General features: G+C 39.4%; 1 protein-coding gene across 2 annotated transcripts in view; it reads right to left on the minus strand.

Annotated features, from left to right (window-relative positions):
• The window catches only part of HACD3 (3-hydroxyacyl-CoA dehydratase 3), a 30,863-nt gene that overhangs the window by 7,069 nt on the left and 4,710 nt on the right, over positions 1 to 19,084 (minus strand). For both annotated transcript variants that reach the window (XM_040225841.1, XM_040225842.1), the window contains exons 2-8: positions 17,112 to 17,154; positions 14,952 to 15,025; positions 13,839 to 14,003; positions 12,159 to 12,210; positions 8,015 to 8,125; positions 1,405 to 1,532; positions 862 to 974 (exon numbers count right to left, since the gene is read on the minus strand). In XM_040225841.1, coding sequence (XP_040081775.1) covers positions 862 to 974; positions 1,405 to 1,532; positions 8,015 to 8,125; positions 12,159 to 12,210; positions 13,839 to 14,003; positions 14,952 to 15,025; positions 17,112 to 17,154 — 686 coding nt within the window. The remainder of the gene's footprint in view (positions 1 to 861; positions 975 to 1,404; positions 1,533 to 8,014; positions 8,126 to 12,158; positions 12,211 to 13,838; positions 14,004 to 14,951; positions 15,026 to 17,111; positions 17,155 to 19,084) is intronic.

The following is a 19,084-nucleotide window of genomic DNA, read 5'->3' on the forward strand; positions in this document are numbered from 1 at the left end:
AAATAAATAGGCTTGTCCGAAGGTAATGCGTTATCTCAATTGATTGTTCAGTTACAGATCGAACTCCTCATCCTACTCTCTCCCCCTTCTCACTACTGCACTTGACTAGTCTTTTATGGAAGCAGCCTAGATGTCCATCAGCAGATGAATGGATAAGGAAGTCGTGCATATGCACAATGGACTATTACTCAGCTATAAAAAAGGAACACATTTGAGTCAGTTCTAATGAGGTGGATAAACCTGGAGCCTATTATACAGAGTGAAGTAAGTCAAAAAGAGAAAAACAAATATTGTATATTAACGTATATATAAGGAATTTAGAAAGACAGTACTGACGATCCTACATGCAGGGTAGCAAAGGACACACAGATGTAAAGAACAGACTTTTAGACTCAGAGGGAGAAGGTGAGGGTGGGGTGATTTGAGAGAATAGCACTGAGACATGTATATTACCATATGTAAAATAGATGACCAGTGCAAGTTCAATGTATGAAGGAGGATATCCAAAGTCAGTGTTCTGGGACAACCCAGAGGGATAGGGTAGGGAGGGAAGAAGGCGCGGGGTTCAGGATCGGGGGGATACATGTATACCTGTGGCCAATTCATGCTGAAGTATGGCAAAAACCATCACAATATTGTAAAGTAATTATCCTCCAATTATAATACATTAATTAAAAATAAAATTTTTAATTAAAAAAGTATCTTTAATTTTAAAAAAACACTGTCTCAACTTTGCAGAGCACATAGATGCGGGTAGAACTCCACACATGAAACTTGAATCTCAAATAAAATGAGACTCTGGATAAGACAGTCTTATCCATAGTAGGAGCACTCAAACACCATCCTGGCATTTGTACCCACCTGAAAATTTCAACAGTGCTCCATATATAAAACACAAAGAAAACCACAGCTTTGCTTTGCATTTCTTCCATGGTACCAAAGATAATGAACAAAATGAAGTTTCTTCCAAGAAGCTATTAAAAAGACCCAAAAGAAAAAAGTTTTAAAATACATTCGTAAAAGACAACACATAAATGTGTTATCTGCAACATAACCCCATTAAATTCAAGGTAAATAGAAAAAGACTGAGAACAACTTAGAACGAGTTTAGGTACCAAGTCAGTACCAGTGTTACAGTGTGTGTGTGTGTGTGTTACAGTGTGTGTGTGTGTGCGTGCGTGCGTGCGTGTGTCTGCGTGCGTGTGTGTCTGCATGTGCGTGTGTGTGTGCGTGTGCGTGCGTGTATGTGCGCGTGCGTGCGTGCGTGCGTGTTCAGATAAAACAATGCTATTTCTCTGCAAACAGGTATTTTTACTCACTGAAACTTCTCAGCAAAGTGTGGATACCTACTAAATAAACATCAAAACCCTGCATTCCCCACCCTTGAGCTCAACTGTTCAATACCTGGAAAAGAGAAGGTATCACTGGTGTCTCAGTGACTCCAATGGCTGCATTGATGGATTCCACGGCTGCCAGCATCTGGCAAAAATACATCATGTCAGCCACAGTGTGGAACGTGTCATAGAAGGACTCTATGGGACAAATACATATTAAAGGTAAATCAGTTGGCAAATGCCAACACAGAAAGTATTTTGCAATCTAGATAAGCCTTTACATGAAATGAATTTTAGGAAAAGTATAATAAACATCCAGTCAGATTCAAGTTCACTACTCAACTAAGCTGGAGGGGAGCAGGCCTCCATGGGCCTAATTAGTAAATTTTATTGGTTACCAGTAAGTTACACATAAACCTTGTATGCCCCTCTCAATTTTAAAATGCAAGAAAAAAAGCATACCTAGATTTCACTCACTTATATGCTGAAAAATCTATGTATCAGGCACAATGGTAATTCTTTTCCGGTCCAGTATCTCATTTAATTTAAAGCTAAAACTGTATTACATATATTGAATGAAACCTAGCTTTTTTAATTATCAAAACTATACAATCATAAATACATGCAGAGGTACAAAATTACTGAATAAAATTAACTTTCAAAAACCTTAATTGTATTTATATATTTAATCCTATTAATTCTCATTCTGAGAATATATCCTAACTAAAAAGTCTAAAATGAAAAAGAATAAAAGCTTCAGCAAGGAGACTGTTCTCTGAAATATTACATATTTCTAAGTGCACTAAAACAGAAATGATCTAAACCTACAAGTATGGAAAGTTTGAGAAAACTATAGTGTATCTATTTCATGGAATATTATATAACAAAATGAGTTGTTGCTTATTTGAGGTCAATAATTGTGGTATCAATTTGGAGTGGTCCCTAATTTAATATCCTTCACTTTTCACACTGATCCCCACTTGACATCCTGAATTCTTACATTCCTCTTTGCAGTGTTTCTCAAGCAGGGCACCACTGACATTTTGAGCCAGACAGTTCTTAGTCCTGCATACTGTAAAGATTTAGGATTCTTGTCTCCCTGCCTATTAGACTTTTTAAGAAATGGCAGTTACGCAAGTTACCAGTAAAGATGACACCGCAGGCTCCTCAAAAAGAATACAGTTTAAATATCAAATGAATAAAACAGGCCCTGGCAAGACTGAAACACTCTCTAATCGCAAAAATGATCCACTATACAATCCTGCTACAAAGTCAAATGTGAATCCACAAAATTAGTAAGTTCAAAATTTGATTAGTTATTTTCTTTGAAGAAGTAATGGAAAATTACAATTTAAATTTTGCTATAAAAAATTTATTCATAATTTTAAATGTTCTTTGTGAAGACAAAAATCACAATTTTTTTTCACCATTTACAGTGAAATTCTGGTATCTTTCTTCAAGAGATTCACTTTTTAATTTTTTGGACAAATTATCTTTGACAAATGAGGTTCTCCATTATTTTGAACTAGAAAATTGTGACTTAAGATTTGGAATATGGTAAATAAAAGTAGATCTTGTTGCTCTGTATCTGGTTTTATGGGAAATTCATCCTTGTTTCCATTCAGGAATAAAAATCTGATTTCTAAAATGATTGTTATAAAGAATATTAATAACACTAACATGCTTATAATACTGTTTTAAAAACAAGATGCAAAACTGTATACACAGCATGATGATAATTTTTAACTGCAGGAGAAAAAATAAAGACTAAAAGGAAATGTATGGAAATATTAAAAGTGATGACAATGGCTTATTCACCTCCCCTTCAAGGGCCCCCATACCTCCTTCCCAGTTTTCTCCCATTTTCCAAACTTTATTAAATTGCTCCATTTCCTTTTTTAAATGTTTATTTATTTATTTATGGTTGTGCTGGGTCTTCGTTGCTGCGCATGAGCCTTCTCTAGCTGCAGCAAGTGGGGCTACTCTCCTTGCCATGCACAGCCTTCTCCTTGCAGTGGCTTCTCTTGCTGAGGAGCACGGGCTCTAGGCACAGGCTCAGTAGCTACAGCACATGGGCTTAGTTGCCCTGGGGCATGTGGGATCTTCCCAGATGAGGGATTGAACCTATGTCCCCTGCATTAGCAGGCAGATTCTTAACCACTGGACCACCAGGGAAGCTCCAGCCCATTTACTTTTATGATCGGAAAAAAATTTTTTTGAAAGTACTAACAAGGTACTCATGTTAATGGACAAGGATTTAAATAGTGGTAGTATAAAACAGTACACTCTTTCTGGGCAGTATACAGCAGAATCCTTAAAAACAATCTACCCTTTAGTCTCATAATTCTTCTTCAAGAACTTTTCCTAAGAAAGGTACATGGATTTATTAGAAAGATATCCAACAAAGTGCCAAGAATCCATCATTCTGATAGATGGAATTACGGCAGAGTTTAAGTAAGTAATTAACACATTTTTATAATTAGGAAAAAACCTTATTTAATTTAAAAAAAGTATTAATAGAGAGATAGACATGAGTTTCTACAAGTTTGCTATTTCCTTAACATGAGTTCAGCTTATACATGTTTATGTAAATAAAACAAGTGCATGTATAGAATTTGCCATTCACCAACACCTTTTATTCAAAAAGAGGTAACTACAAAGGACAAACTATGACCCCTGATACCAGGCCCAGGTCCTTACTATACTTCTGAGGACTGATGAGGGAAGAATTACAACAGCAGCTCCATTCCAATAGGTGGTTAGGAAGGGGCTCAGAGCCGAAACAGAAATTACAGATCCAGGCAGCTAACTTTAAACACATGGCCCAGATAATTTAGCAGCTTTTGGAGTGGATCCCCTAATGGCTAGCAGGCTTGCACAGGAACATTCAGAACCAGTGCAACTATGATAGGTTAAATAAATTATTTATGAATTGGAAAGTCCCTACTCATGAAACTTGTGTTAAATCCATACTAGTAAGAGCTACAGATCTGAGAACAACTGTCCGAGACTTCCTTTGCTTCTTAAAATAACCATCCGTGGACTTCTGGTTACACATGACTATAAGGTGCCAGGCATTTGGGAAGTTTTTCACTAGGCTACTACTGTGCTTTGCAGAAATCCAAGGAAAGACCGGAAAAACAACGTGCACTTCATTCTAAAGATTCTGGAGCTAACTACAATTCACCTTTACCAAAAAAAAAAAAAAAAAAAAATTCACCTTTGGAAACCTCAGATGGGAAAATTTAGGACTGAAGAATAAAAGAGTCTAGTCTACAGGACTTTTTCTCTTTTTAAACAGTTTCTTATTTTCCATCATGCTCATATTTTTCCTCATATTTACTTTACAAAATAAAGAAAAAATTTAAATGATCCATTCAAGCCATTTGAAAATGGTGCCTTTTCTTCCAATCATTCTACATTTATTGGTTGTTTTCTTTCTCCTTTTTATATTGGTGTGAACAAACTGGAAGAACAAGTTTGTTACTTTTTTAGTCTATCGTAAGTATTTTTCCATATCTTACAACCTCTTTAAATACTTTACATTTGCTTCACAACATTCCACTGAGGGAACAATCTAAAGCAACCCTCCATTCATGGACATTTACATAGTGTCTAATTTGTCACTAATATGAATAATGCCATAATGTTAATTTTTTATAACTACTTTTTGCTGCTGCTGCTGCTGCTAAGTCGCTTCTTCTTTTTGGATATGAATAATTAAGGTTCTTGATGTTGCTACTGTTGTTGCTATTGTCGTTCACTCATGTCGGACTCTTTCCTACCGCATGGACTATACAGCACACCAGGCTTCCCTGTCCTTCATCATCTCCCAGGGCTTGCTCAAACTCATGTCCATTGAGTCCATGATGCCATCCAATCATCTCATCCTCTGTCATCCCCTTCTCCTCCTGCCTTTAATCTTTCCCAGTATCAGGGTCTTTTCTAGTAAGTCAGCTCTTCCCATCAGGTGGCCAAAGTACTGGAGTGTCAGCTTCAGCATCAGTCCTTCCAGTGAATATTCAGGATTGATTTCCTTAGGATTGACTGATTTGATCTCCTTGCAGTCCAGGGGACTCTCAAGAGTCCTCTCCAACACCACAGTTCAAAAGCATCGATTCTTTGGTGCTCAGACTTCTTTATGATCCAATTCTCACACTGGAAAAAAACCATAGCTTTGATTATACGGACCTCTGCCAGCAAAGTAATGCCTCTGCTTTTTAATATGCTGTCTGTGTTGGTCACAGCTTTTCTTCCAAGGAGCAAGCGTCTTTAAATTTCATGGCTGCAGTCACCATCTGCAGTGATTTCAGAGCCCGAGAAAGAAAAGTCTGTCACTGTTTCCGTTGTTTCCCCATCTATTAGACAGAAAGTGATGGGACTGGATGCCATGATCTTAATTTTTTGAATGCTGAGTTTTAAGCCAGCCTTTTCACTCTCCTTACTCTGCATATAAGTTGAACAAGCAGGGTAACAATATACAGCCTTGACGTACTCCTTTCCCAATCTGAAACCAGTCTGTTGTTCCATGTCTGGTTCTAACTGTTGCTTATTGACCTGCATACAGATTTCTCAGGAAGCAGGTAAGGTGGTCGGTATTCCAATCTCTTGAAGAATTTTCTACAGTGTGTTGTGATCCATACAGTCAAAGGTTTTGGAAAAGTCAATGAAACAGAAGTAGATGCTTTTCCAGAACTCTCTTGCTTTTTCCATGAGCCGACAGATGTTGGCAATTTGATCTCTGGTTCCTCTGCTTTTTCTAAATCCAGCTTGAACATCTGGAAGTTCTCGGTTCACGTTGAAGCCTAGCTTGGAGAATTTTGAGCATTACTTTGCTAGCGTGTGAGATGAGTACAATTGTGAGGTAGTTTGAGCATTCTTTGGCATTGCCTTTTTTGGGGCATTGGAATGAAAAACCCACCTTTTCCAGTCCTGTGACCACTGCTGAGTTTTCCAAATTTGGTGGCATATTGAGTGCAGCATTTTAACAGTATCATCTTTTATGGATTTGAAATAGCTCAGCTGGAATTCCATCACCTCCACTAGCTTTGTTTGTAGTGATGCTTCTTAAGGCCCATTTGACTGTGCACTCCAGGATGTCTGGATCTAGACGAGTGATCACACCATCGTGGTTATCTGGGTCACTGAGGTTCTTGAGTACCTTGCAAAATGATTTTCCCAAAGACCTGTACTTATGCACCCTCCCCATAAATAAACTGTTATGTTTATTTTAGCACATGTTGTTTTCAATTAGGCCTCTTTTAGAACTTTGCAAAACTGATACATAAAAAATACATTTCCTTCACCATTACTGAGTTAAACATTTTGTTGTATGTTAAATTAATTTTATTTCCTCTTATGAACTGCCTGTACATGATCTTTATCTATTGGGTAGAGTTTTCACATTTTAAAATCAATTTTACAAGTTGTTTATATGTAAAAAAAAAAAAGTTGCCAATATTTGTTACAATTTTTCACCAACCCTCCATCCTCATTTTGCTCAACTCAATATGCTTTTAATCTTTAATGTTGTTTTGGATGGATATTTTTAGATATATAGAAATTTAGGCATTTTATGTGATCAAATACATTGACCTTTTTCTTTATGATTTCTTCTATTATTTTCAAAGTTAGAAAATCCTAACCCTCCACATGTGATTTTCATAAATGTTTATTTATATCTTCTATTATGACTTAACTTTTTGATATATGACTCCTTAGTCTTTTGGAGGGATTTTTTTTTCCCTTTATATACAGTATGAGAAGAGTTAAACATATTATCTGCCTCGCAAATCAAGCCAATTTTCCTTGGGAACATTATTAGATAGATTTCCCATCTAATAGAAAAAAATGACTGGATAATATTTTCCTTTCCATTGATTCAAAATTCCTTTTTATCATATACATAATCTGGATATATATTATATATTACATAAAGTAGTACTGTAATAATAATAATAATATATAAGAGCTATTTTTGAGCTACTTAATCTGCTCTATTAATTAGTCTATCCTTATACTAATACTATACTATTTTAATAATATGTTTTCATAGCAGATAGAGAAAATCCTCTCCCATTACTGTTTCTTCCCTCAAATTTTACTATTTATGGTTCACAATAAAATTTCAGAATACTTTAGATCACATTCTCAAAAATGTTCTATTGTCATTTACTTTGGCCAGAATTCTGCTAAACATATAAATTAATTTAGCAAGAACTAATACCTTTATGATAGTCTTTTCATTCAGTTTCACAGTAGTCCATTTAGTCTATTTAGGCTCCAAAGGAGCGAGATCCCTTTAGGACTGTGTAACTTTGACACTAGGAGTATCTCATCAATTTAGTTAGATATAAACAAATTATCAAGCAGTGAATAAGAAAGGGATGTTAGTCCAAGATGTACCCCTGGCTAGCTGGGTGGATGTGGACCATTTCTTTGACCATCTCCCAATCTGTTTCCTCACCTGTTAAATGAACAGAACATCCAGGTAGCCTGTTTCACAAGGTCATGGGAAGTGAGAGACGTGAACATACAATGAAAGGTCTGAAGTGCTACATAAATATGGTGGGGGTGGAAAGGGTTGGTGTGGCAGGCTGAAAGGCAGAAAGTGTTACTTCTGGTGAATAGTGGGCCAAACTACTCAAAAAAGAAAGCAAGCTTTGAAACTGTGTACTTGCCTTTTCCCAAGATAAAGAATCTCACAGTCATGTTGACAAATATCCAGGAGAATCCCAAGAACTGCACTAGATTATACATGAACAGGTATCCTTTCTTCAAGCTTGTAAGAGCTGAAAAGCAAAAAAAGGCAGAAAGATGTTAAAAGTAGTAGTCACAGCAGGAGACAGGTATGTGGGGTTTACGTGGATGACTGCATCCCTCTTTCGTACGTGAGTGCCCTAAGCTCCTCAACAAATACCTGGCCCAGGTCTGCACCAACCAGGCTCTTGGTCCCATAGAAAACAGATAAGCAAAATTATAAGAAACGTTGTAGTCCAAGGCATATCTTCAGTGGTCTTTTCCCTCACAGTCTTGAGGGGTAAGTATACAGACTTAACAAATCAAAGAAGGAAAAGGAAAAATTACATCTGGCAAAAAATAACTGACTAGCTAAGGAGGCATTATCAGGACAAATATTCAGTCCTTGCTCCTGTCATCTTAATATAATCTACAGTTTCTTTTTTAGAAATTTTTTAGGGCATATAGGTCAAATATCTCAAAGAAACAGAAATTGAATTTTAAAAATCTAATATTTGACCATGTATCCATCCAACCAAACATTAAGTGAACACCTAAAACATGCAAGATACTGTGAGTGGCATCACTGAGCTTCAAAGATGGTTAAGACATGTTGCTCCCCTCAGAGAGTTTACAATCTAAAATCCATATTTCAAGATTGAGAGCAACAGGTAATATCCTGTGAGAATTTCAAGGTGAGAAAATGACTTTAGTCTGGAGAAGCATGTATCAGGCCAAGTCTGCATGGATGAGATGGTTATCTAATCAGGGCTTTGGAAGATGGAACAATGAGGATATAAACAAAGGCTGGAAAACTGCAAACCAGGAAGAAGGAAGGAGAATAAAGGTCATTAACTTTGCAGCCTAAGGGTTTTCGAAGACATAGCCAATAATGGAATTAAGGGAGGAGTAAGGAGCTTAGACAGAGTCATGGTTGAGTCAAAGGAGTAGGGCAAAGGAAAGGATAATTCTTAAGAAGAGCTTTGGAGTTCAGGTTTTGCTGCTACACATTTATTCCTATCTACATATTTTTATAGCCACATATCAGTGTTTCTATAAAGATATCCAGCATAGACACTTGGTTGATGCTCAAATAATCACACTTAGTATGTCCAATCAAAAACGGCCTTATCTCAAGGGGTCAAAAAAGTCACACTTGTAGCAACATTTAACAAATTAAATTTTTTTCTTCAAAACTACAAAAATGTATATTTCCCCATTTAAAGAACTTTATTAGGAGATTTTATGAATTTAGATAAAACTGCTAAAGCTTTTTCTAAGATCATAAAATAATCCATACATAAGAATTTTTACATATTTCAGAAGTTTATCCCTCTAAACACCAAAGATGGCCTTTTTATGTCGTTATGCTTCATCTCCACTAATCCTCTCCCCTCCTCTGCTTTTCTAAAGCAGAAAATTTCTCTAAATTAGTGGTTATTCAAAATTTTTTTAAAGCAACAAATTGTCTTTTCCATAAGAAATGTTATGCACTTCCATGAACACTTCCATGAGAAGTGTTATTCAGGACGCTAATACATAAAACACAAAAGCCAAGCTGCTCTAATTGAAGTGCACCTGCCTGCCTGGCCTACCTCTCCAAAGCATCTCTGGGAATCCCTGGGGTACCATGGTACATAGCTTGAAAACAACTGCTCTAAAATTTTCCCTTCAGTTGTGTCCAACTCCTTGCAACCCCATGGACTATACAGTCCATGGAATTCTCTAGGCCAGAATACTGGAGTGAGTTCAGTTCAGTCCAGTAGCTCAGTCATGTTCGACTCTTTGCGACCCCATGAATCGCAGCACACCAGGCCTCCTTGTCCATCACCAATTCCTGGAGTTCGCTCAAACTCACGTCCATCAAGTCAGTGATGTCATTCAGCCATCTCATCCTCTGTCGTCCCCTTTTCCTCCTGCCCCCAATCCCTCCCAGCATCAGAGTCTTTTCCAATGAGTCAACTCTTCTCATGAGGTGGCCAAAGTACTGGAGTTTCAGCTTTAGCATCATTCCTTCCAAAGAACACCCGGGGCTGATCTTCTTTAGAATGGGGATCTCCTTGCAGTCCAAGGGACTCTCAAGAGTCTTCTCCAACACCACAGTTCAAAAGCATCAATTCTTCAGCGCTCAGCTTTCTTCACAGTCCAACTCTCACATCCATATATGACCACTGGAAAAACCATAGCCTTGACTAGATGGACCTTTGTGGGCAAAGTAATGTCTCTGCTTTTGAATATGCTATCTAGGTTGGTCATAACTTTCCTTCCAAGGAGTCAGCGTCTTTTAATTTCATGGTTGCAGTCACCATCTGCAGTGATTCTGGAGCCCCAAAAAATAAAGTCTGACACTGTTTCCACTGTTTCCCCATCTATTTGCCATGAAGTGATGGGACCAGATGCCATGACCTTTGTTTTCTGAATGCTGAGCTTTAAGCCAACTTTTTCACTCTCCTCTTTCACTTTCATCAAGAGGCTTTTTCGTTCCTCTTCACTTTCTGCCATAAGGGTGGTGTCATCTGCATATCTGAGGTTATTGATATTTCTCCTGGCAATCTTGATTCCAGCTTGTGCTTCTTCCAGCCCAGCATTTCTCATGATGTACTCTGCATATAAGTTAAATAAGCAGGGTGACAATATACAGCCTTGATGTACTCCTTTTCCTATTTGGAACCAGTCTGTTGTTCCATGTCCAGTTCTAACTGTTGCTTCCTGACCTGCATATAGGTTTCTCAAGAGGCAGGTCAGGTGGTCTGGTATTCCCATCTCTCTCAGAATTTTCCACAGTTTACTGTGATCCACACAGTCAAAGGCTTTGGCATAGTCAATAAAGCAGAAGTAGATGTTTTTCTGGAACTCTCTTGCTTTTTTGATGATCCAGCAGATGTTGCCAATTTGATCTCTGGTTCCTCTGCCTTTTCTAAAACCAGCTTGAACATCTGGAAGTTCACGGTTCACGTATTACTGAAGCCTGGCTTGGAGAATTTTGAGCATTACTTTACTAGCATGTGAGATGAGTGCAATTGTGTGATAGTTTGAACATACTTTGCCATTGCCTTTCTTTGGGATTGGAATGAAAACTGACCTTTTCCAGTCCTGTGGCCACTGGAGTGGGTAGCCTTTCCCTTCTCCAGGGGATCTTCCCAACCCAAGGGTCGAACCCAGGTCTCCCACATTGCAGGCGGATTCTTTACCAGCTGAGCCACAAGGGAAGCCCAAGATACTGGAATGGGTAGCCTGTCCCTTCTCCAGAGGATCTTCCCAACCCAGGAATCAAACCAGTCTCTTGCATCGCAGGCAGATTCTTTACCAACTGAGCTGTCAGGGAAGCTCTTTCCCTACTTATGGCATGCTAAATAAGTGCCACTAAAACTTGAAAAGTTTTTTTTATTTTGGACACATGAGGAACACTTATTCATTCTGGTTTTCAGCATTAATTTTGTATAGACCTGCATGGTCCTCCAACTAGAATGGATAAGCTCTTTGAGCACAGGTGCTCTGACGGATTCACTGGCTCCAAAGCTCAAAGGCCTAGGGCAACGCTTTCCATAAAGCATGAATTTAAGACAGCTGCTGAATTTAATCCATGATACCAGAAGATAACACACTTAGAGACACTTGGACAGAAATAAAAGTAGAACTGAATTTTTAAAAGGTTAATGAACAGCAGGACTATACAGAATACTTTCTATCTTTAAGGCTGACAACCACAGCCCTTGTGATCTCAGTTAGGAAAACACCACCAGACTGGAAGAACTGTAGTCATGGACCTATGCAGTAATTTCCAGGTCTCTGCAGGACTTGCTGCCACCTAGCACCCTACTAGGCCAGTCCAGGAGGCTAAGGTTCTTCCTTTCTGCTACACCAACCTTGGTGTACTCAGATGATGTCAGGCCCCCCAACAGCAGGGAAACATTAAAAGTAAATAATACTTTTGATGTGGGTTTGCACAGCTTAAGCATTGGGCATTAAGGATTTATCATAAACTCATCCACCCAATACGAGCCCTCCTGCTGTTTCACACTCTTCCACACGCCCATCTCTGTCACAAGTTAACTGGTAACTACCATAGCAGTAGGGGCAACTTACTTTCAGGGGAGCCTTGGCTTTCGAGTCTGAGTTTATTTAAGCGTTCTTCTTCCTAGAATTTGGACAGAAGTTTTCCAAGAACACAAGTTAGACTACTGTATGGTACAGGGAAGTATATTCAATATCCTGTGATAAACCATAAGCGAAAAGAATATGAAAAAGGATGTGTATATATGTGTATAAATGAGTGACTCTGCTGTACAGCAATAATGTATTTAACATTGTATTTTAATTATACTTCAGTAAAAAAATAAATTGAAAAAAAAAAAAAAAACACACAAGTTAAAATTCCCAGATGCTTGCAGAAGCCCACATAAGAGATAAATGATATGACTCCTTCAAAACCACCTCCTCCTCCAATTGTGTTCTCACTTCCTTGGGAAGAATGTCTGAAGTCATGGTACTAAGAAGCCTGACTCCTTACTGGGTAGCACTGGCACTACAGAATGACCATCCAGTGCTCACAGAATTAAACCAATCAGCTGGCTTCCAAACTACAAAGTGGAAAGCCTTAAGATCTTTGAGCTGGAAAAGACATCTAGAAAATTTGTCATGGTTGTAGAAACAAAACAGAAATTTAAGACAGGAAATAGATTGCTATTTCATTTTTTAAGATTTCGATAATTTTCTAGAAGCTAAAATCAAATCTCCAACATTAGTGTGAACTTATATTAGGATAATATAGATATAGATGGATATATATGGAAATACTTATAGATACATGTATATACATGGGCTGGTATACACACACATATTTCCTTGTGCTGTCAGCTGAGAGAACCTAAAAGTAATACGTCAGTAGCAATGAGCACTCTTAGCACCCAGATCACCCAGATTCTGGTTTCCACTATCATCCTGCAATAAAAACAACAGGCCTGGGAATATACAAGATAAACCTGGAGCAGCTTACAGTGCCAGAAATTAAGGATGCACTTAAAAAAAAAAAAAAAGGCCCATGATGATGGAGCTGTGTCAAAGGGACACAAGAGCCAACTGCAAGAGCTTCCAGTGGCCAAAGATAGAACAATTTGAGCAACAAGATATATAACACAGTATTGGATTACAGCACAAACTATAAAACAAATCTGTTCTGATATAAATAAATGACAATATCCATACTGATATAAATAAATGACAATAAATAAAGGAGAAAAGAAAAATCTTCCATGCAGAATTCCAAAGAAAGTATACAGATACTCCACCCTAAGAATGGGAAGCATAACTTCTGGCTCGTTAAGTGTGGACTGTGCACAGTGACTTCCTTCCAAAGAAAACAGTAAAGAAAGGAGAGGAGTAACATTTGAGTAGAGAAACCATACAGTGGAGAAACCTACCAAAAATTAACCACATCGAGGTGAGCAAGATTAACATCAATAGCTGTAGGTCATGTTGAGAGTATACAACCTTGATATGACATGATAAGAAGGGCACTTTACCTCTGTGGCCTTCCTATGCAAAACCCATCACCCTAAGCTAATCATGAGAAAAACATCAAACAAAACCCAATTGAGGAATAGTCTACAAAATACATGACCAATACTTCTATAAAACCACGTCTCCAGGTCAATCAGTGAATTTATATTTTTGTCCTTATTCTATCAGACCCTGATAGATATCTGAGGTGCCCCAAATAACCTGGGTTCCTCATGACTTCTGTCTAGATCCCAAATCCTTACTGACCTTGGCTCTGAGCTCCATTTCAGCATCAGACTCGTCCAGCCAACGATCAAAGTCAGGGGCCAAAAACAGTGGGCGCTTCTCCTGCTTGGTGAGTCTCTCCCACCATTGACTCACCTTCTTCTGTACAGTGATGTTTACCTGCCTCTGGGTCAGTTTGTAAACCGGCTAGGAGAGAAAGCAAGAACGTGAGAATGCCCTTTCCCATCCCCCACTCCTTCCCTTGAAACTGCACAAACCACTGTGGCTGAACAGAGAAGCTGCATGGTACTTACTGCCATTCCTTCTCGGTTCCTAAAAGTCCTGGGGCAAAGAGAACATCTAGAGCAAGGGCTGGTATGAGGAAGAACGCCAAGAACAGCAGTGTCTTGCTCTGGTTCCCTCCCCACCACCCTGCCCCACTGAGGACACAGGAGGAAAGCCGGACAAGAAAGGCAGATAGTCTTGGTTATCTCGGCAGAAATTAGCATGAACACCCTCCTGGATCTACATCATGCCAGGCTCTACATCCAACCACCTGCTCAAGTGCACCACTGCCTTCCAAATCTTCTTCCCATGAAGATGATTCAATTCAAATGGTCAGTGGTTTCCAGCATTTAGAAAGGCCTGCATCAAGGCCAAAACTGTACTGTCTCAGTTACAGCTTTTTTTTAAAATCAGTCTTTCACTACAGAGCCTTCTCAACTAAACTCAAATTCTTAGGGGCTGCTCCAGCTCATTATTTCTCTATACGGCCTCTCTCTTTGCCTCCAAAGCAAGTCCCAGACTGCTGACTATTAAGAAATCCTTAAACCACTGCTGACTATTAAGAAACTCACAGCTGGAAAGAACCTTAGAGATCCACTTAACCCAATCCTTCATGTAACATATGAGAAAACTGAAATGCGAAGAAGTGAGGAGACTTCTTCACACCACTAATAATGACAGAGCCCAGGTTCAACTCAGGTTCTCCAATTTTCCTCCTACTCTGTGGCTAACACCTGGGCTCTGTTCCAAACAAAAGTTTATTCTGCTTAGGTTTATCTTCTTCTTCCCCATAAGGCTTGCCCCCCATTTCACAAAACTATACGTATTTATTCCTTAAAATAGAAAGGGAAAAGGAAGGAAAGAACATACCTCTGGCTTCACAAGGTCAAAGAACTCCAGGTGAAATTCATAAACATTGTCTCCTTTGGCACCATGCCCCTGAGCTATAAAGAAATGTGGGTTGCTGTGAACTTGAGCAGAACAGTGCCATTCAAATGTTAGCTTGGTGCAGTTCTTTCAGAAGTATGCAAATTTTAATGGGTCCTGCCAAGTGAGTGGGGGCTTGCGAGCAGAGCTACTCAACAGCTAGATGAAAGCTAAACCCTTGACAAAAGTTTATCTCCTTATGACTTTCAGGCGATCAGTTCTAGAATACTTAATATTCTAATGAGGCCTCAGTGATGGCCAGTATAAATAACAGACAAGCAAAAAGAATACAGAAAGCAAAGCCAAAGGTAACACTCTATATAAACTTAATGTTCACATTTACTTTGGCTCTGAATCCACAGCAGAGAAAAGTCAAGTAGGTGTATTCTCTTGACTGCAGTTAAGGAAAGCTGCAGGGTACACGGACCCTCTAATATACCGTCTCAAAGAAAATTCTAAATTTAACACCATCCAACCAGAGACAGGAGGCTCTGCAGGTGACACCAGTGATAAGAACCTCCCGGCCAGTGCAGGAAACATAAGACATGGGTTCCATCTCTGGGTCAGGAAGATCCCCTGGAGGAAGGCATGGCAACCCACTCCAGTATTCTTGCCTGGGAAATCCCATGGACAGAGGAGCCTGGCAGGCCAAGTCCATCAGGTCATAAAGAGTCGGACATGACTGAAGCAACTTGCACACACAACCAGGGGTAGACAATGGAGCAGCTGACTGTTCCTTTAGCACATTCCAAATGGAATAAAAAAGAGAAGTACCATTTTCTCAGCTCATTACCGAGAGGACAAATGGAACTAGGGGGAAAGACCTCAGGTTGACCATCATGCCATTCCTGTTCCCTGACATGGCATTTTCCCCCAAAGGCAGCAGGTGCCATGCCTAAAACCCAGTGACTACGGGATGTCCCTGCCCTCTAACTTTTGGGATTATCTTTCCTCATCTGATCGTGTGTGGAAGGACTTGCCTATTACGTGCTACAGGTAGCTATTCTCTAAGACCACAAATTCCTTAAGGTAGGACAGTCTAGAAAGCTCCACATGGCAACATACACGTTTATCATTTTAATTTCCTTTCAAATGCTGAGCTCCCTCCAACATCTGAGCCATTACCACCAGGGCTCTCACTTGGAAAAGTAGATTCAAAAGCCAGGCTGTGCTTTCACATAAGTATATTAAAGTAGATGGAGTCTCATATAAGGCAGAAACTCTTCAATCTCCCATAACCCCAGTCACTTACTAATGACATTCCAAGGAACCAGAATAGAAAGACAGCAGGGAGAATCCCACTCCACTGGGTATCAATGAATCCCGACCTACCCTCTCAGGCTCAGCAGAAAACCTGCTGATGAACTAAGAAGGAGATGGACATGAATTCACATAATTACAGACTCTCAGATCTGGAAAGGCTTCAGATATCATCTAAAATACAGTGTTTATTAAACTGGTTTGTAAGTAAAACATCAGGGAGCCACAAAGTCTTGTTAAGAAAATTTCTATTTTGGGGTTTTGTTCTAATATTTTTGAAAAGAAACATATTTGGAGTCATCTAGATGGCTACCTTATAATCAAGTAATACTTACTGATATGAGTTCAGCGGCTGTTTTGCCACTGCGTTCATGAGTGTAACGGAGTCAAATATCATTTACAGTGACCATATTTAACTCTTAACATGTTTCTCAATCTAGAGTCTATGGCCCTAGAGGATCCTGTAGATATATGTTCAGGTGTCCTTGGATCTTCAAGTTTAAGAAACACAGATTATAACCCAATATCCTAATTTCATAGGCCCACAGCAATCAATAAGTTGTCCAAAGTAGTAGCAGAATTTTAAGCTAAAAGATAAATCTCCTGATTTCTAACCTAGGATACCATTTTGCTATATCTGCTGCCTTTCGCAGGGGAAAGTGGGATGTTAAATTTCTGAGCTCTCTGATCATATACCTCAAAACAATATAATTTACCCCACAAGTATCAGAAAGGTGAACATCAATAGAGAATGAGTAAAATAAACAGATAAAAATAAAAAGCAACCCTCACAATGTCTCTCTAACTGTGCAGAGGCCTGGGAACCTTTGCCCAGATACTGACCTTTGAAATGTAGCACATTTTCAGTGATGCTGATGGCAGGATTCTGTGGAAAGAGATCAAGAAAGCAAGAAGGACATTTTAATGAAGAGAAAAATCAAATTAAAACCAGTGGCTTACTTCCCTCCCTACATCCTTCCACCTTGGGGACTCAACCTTCCTGCCCTGTGCTTCCTCCAGAGAATATATTCGGTCATTTACTCCCATCTCTGTGGAGGATTTCTCTATCTGTACACATGGCAGATTGCAGGCCCCCCCAAGAAGGACCCTAAACTGCTCTGCTGTGCAGAGCAATCATATACTGAATCAGTCCATTCTGCTCATGGGCAGTGGTAGATGGTGCTGTGTGAGGTGTCATGGGGGAATACACACATCTCTAAGACTCAGTGCCTGAGCTGTGGAGGCAGGGAAGCTAGTAGAACAGATGAGTCACATCCTGTGAGAAGAAACAATATAGTATCAAGTAACATATGCTCAAGACCAAAAGAGTAGTAAAAAACAGTTCAGTGTAAGGGGAGTTTAAGAAGAGAGTGAGTATAACAGGAACAGAACGGTTGGGGACAGCCTTACCAGGAGGGACACCCATACCGCATCATGAAAAATAAATTAATTCCTATATGTTAAGTGAAGGGCTGCAGATTACAGGCAGTTGGATGAAAATGAAAATGTGCAGTCCCTTAGTCTTACGTTCCACGCTCTCTTAACCTCTATCCAAACCAAGACTAGAAGAGATGGAAATTCTCTAAATTGTTCATTTATTCCCAGAAGTTGCTAGGTGCCTTTTAGCAACTTAAATCTTTTTTTTTTTTTTTTCAGGGGATGAGAAACAGTTTGCATCCTAATTCCCAGATCAAAATCAACAGGCAAGAAGCAGCATGTTTCCAGTGCCATAACTAGTTCATTTACTCTTCTTCTATAGGCTCTGCCCTCTGTGTTCCATCTTGCATCAAAGAAAAACAAACAAGACAGAGAGAAGGTGAAGGGTATGTTTATTCTAACAGTGGGAGCCTAAATGCTTCACTCATAGCCAAGTGTTAGGAAAAGGGGGAGCATGAAGGCTGGGTGAGGGAGCTTTTAAGCCAAGAACCTCCCCGGTGAGAGTACAGACTTAAGGCTGAGAAGCTCACCCACAGGGGCTAATAAGCCAGATGATCTTCTCCGTGCCAGAAACAGGGAATTAAGGAACTTCACCAAAAAAAGTTATACTTTCAGGGGCACGGTTCCTCTCTAAGGGAAGCAGGGTTTTAGCGTATTATCATGAAAGCTTGAGTTCTGGGATGTGTTAGTGGTACATTTCCTATTTAGGTCACTTCTTTGCCTACTCTGTGTTCCCCATATCCTAATTCACTTGGAAGGGAAAAAAGGAGTTTGTGGGGGGCTCAGTTTATTCTCCTCGGACATAAAATGTGAGCAGCCAAGGTTTAAGCTCTAGCCACAGCACAAGGCCTGCAGTTCATTAAGCACTGAGTCAGATTTTAGATGCTAACGCCTTCCCTGGTAGCTCAGTCAGTAAAGAAACTGCCTGCAGAGCAGGAGACCAGGGTTCAATCCTTGGGTCAGGAAGATCCCCTGGAGAAAGAAATGGCAACCTACTCCAGTATTCTTGCTTGGAGAACCCCATTGACAGAGGAACCTGGTGGGCTACAGTCCACAGGGTCGCAAGAGTCAGACACGACTTAGCAACTAAACCACCATCAACTCCTACCCAGCAGTACATGGGCATGTCAGCTTCTCCGAAGGTGTTGGTAATTAAGGAAGATATTTCGATTAAAAAATAAAAAATTTGCCAGAAACAAGCTCAAAACTGGGAAGGAAGAGACACAGAAGTGATAAAAAAAAAAAAATAAACATCTATGTCTATAAATGAGATTGGCCTGTAATTTCCCTTTCTTATAATTGCATCATCAAATGAACTGGAGAATGTTCTCTCTCTTTTCGGGAAATGCAAGTATAAGTCTGCTGTGGTTGCCACCTGC

Source organism: Oryx dammah, unplaced genomic scaffold (assembly GCF_014754425.2).
Source record: "Oryx dammah isolate SB20612 unplaced genomic scaffold, SCBI_Odam_1.1 HiC_scaffold_26, whole genome shotgun sequence".
Classification (NCBI taxonomy): Eukaryota; Metazoa; Chordata; class Mammalia; order Artiodactyla; family Bovidae; genus Oryx; species Oryx dammah.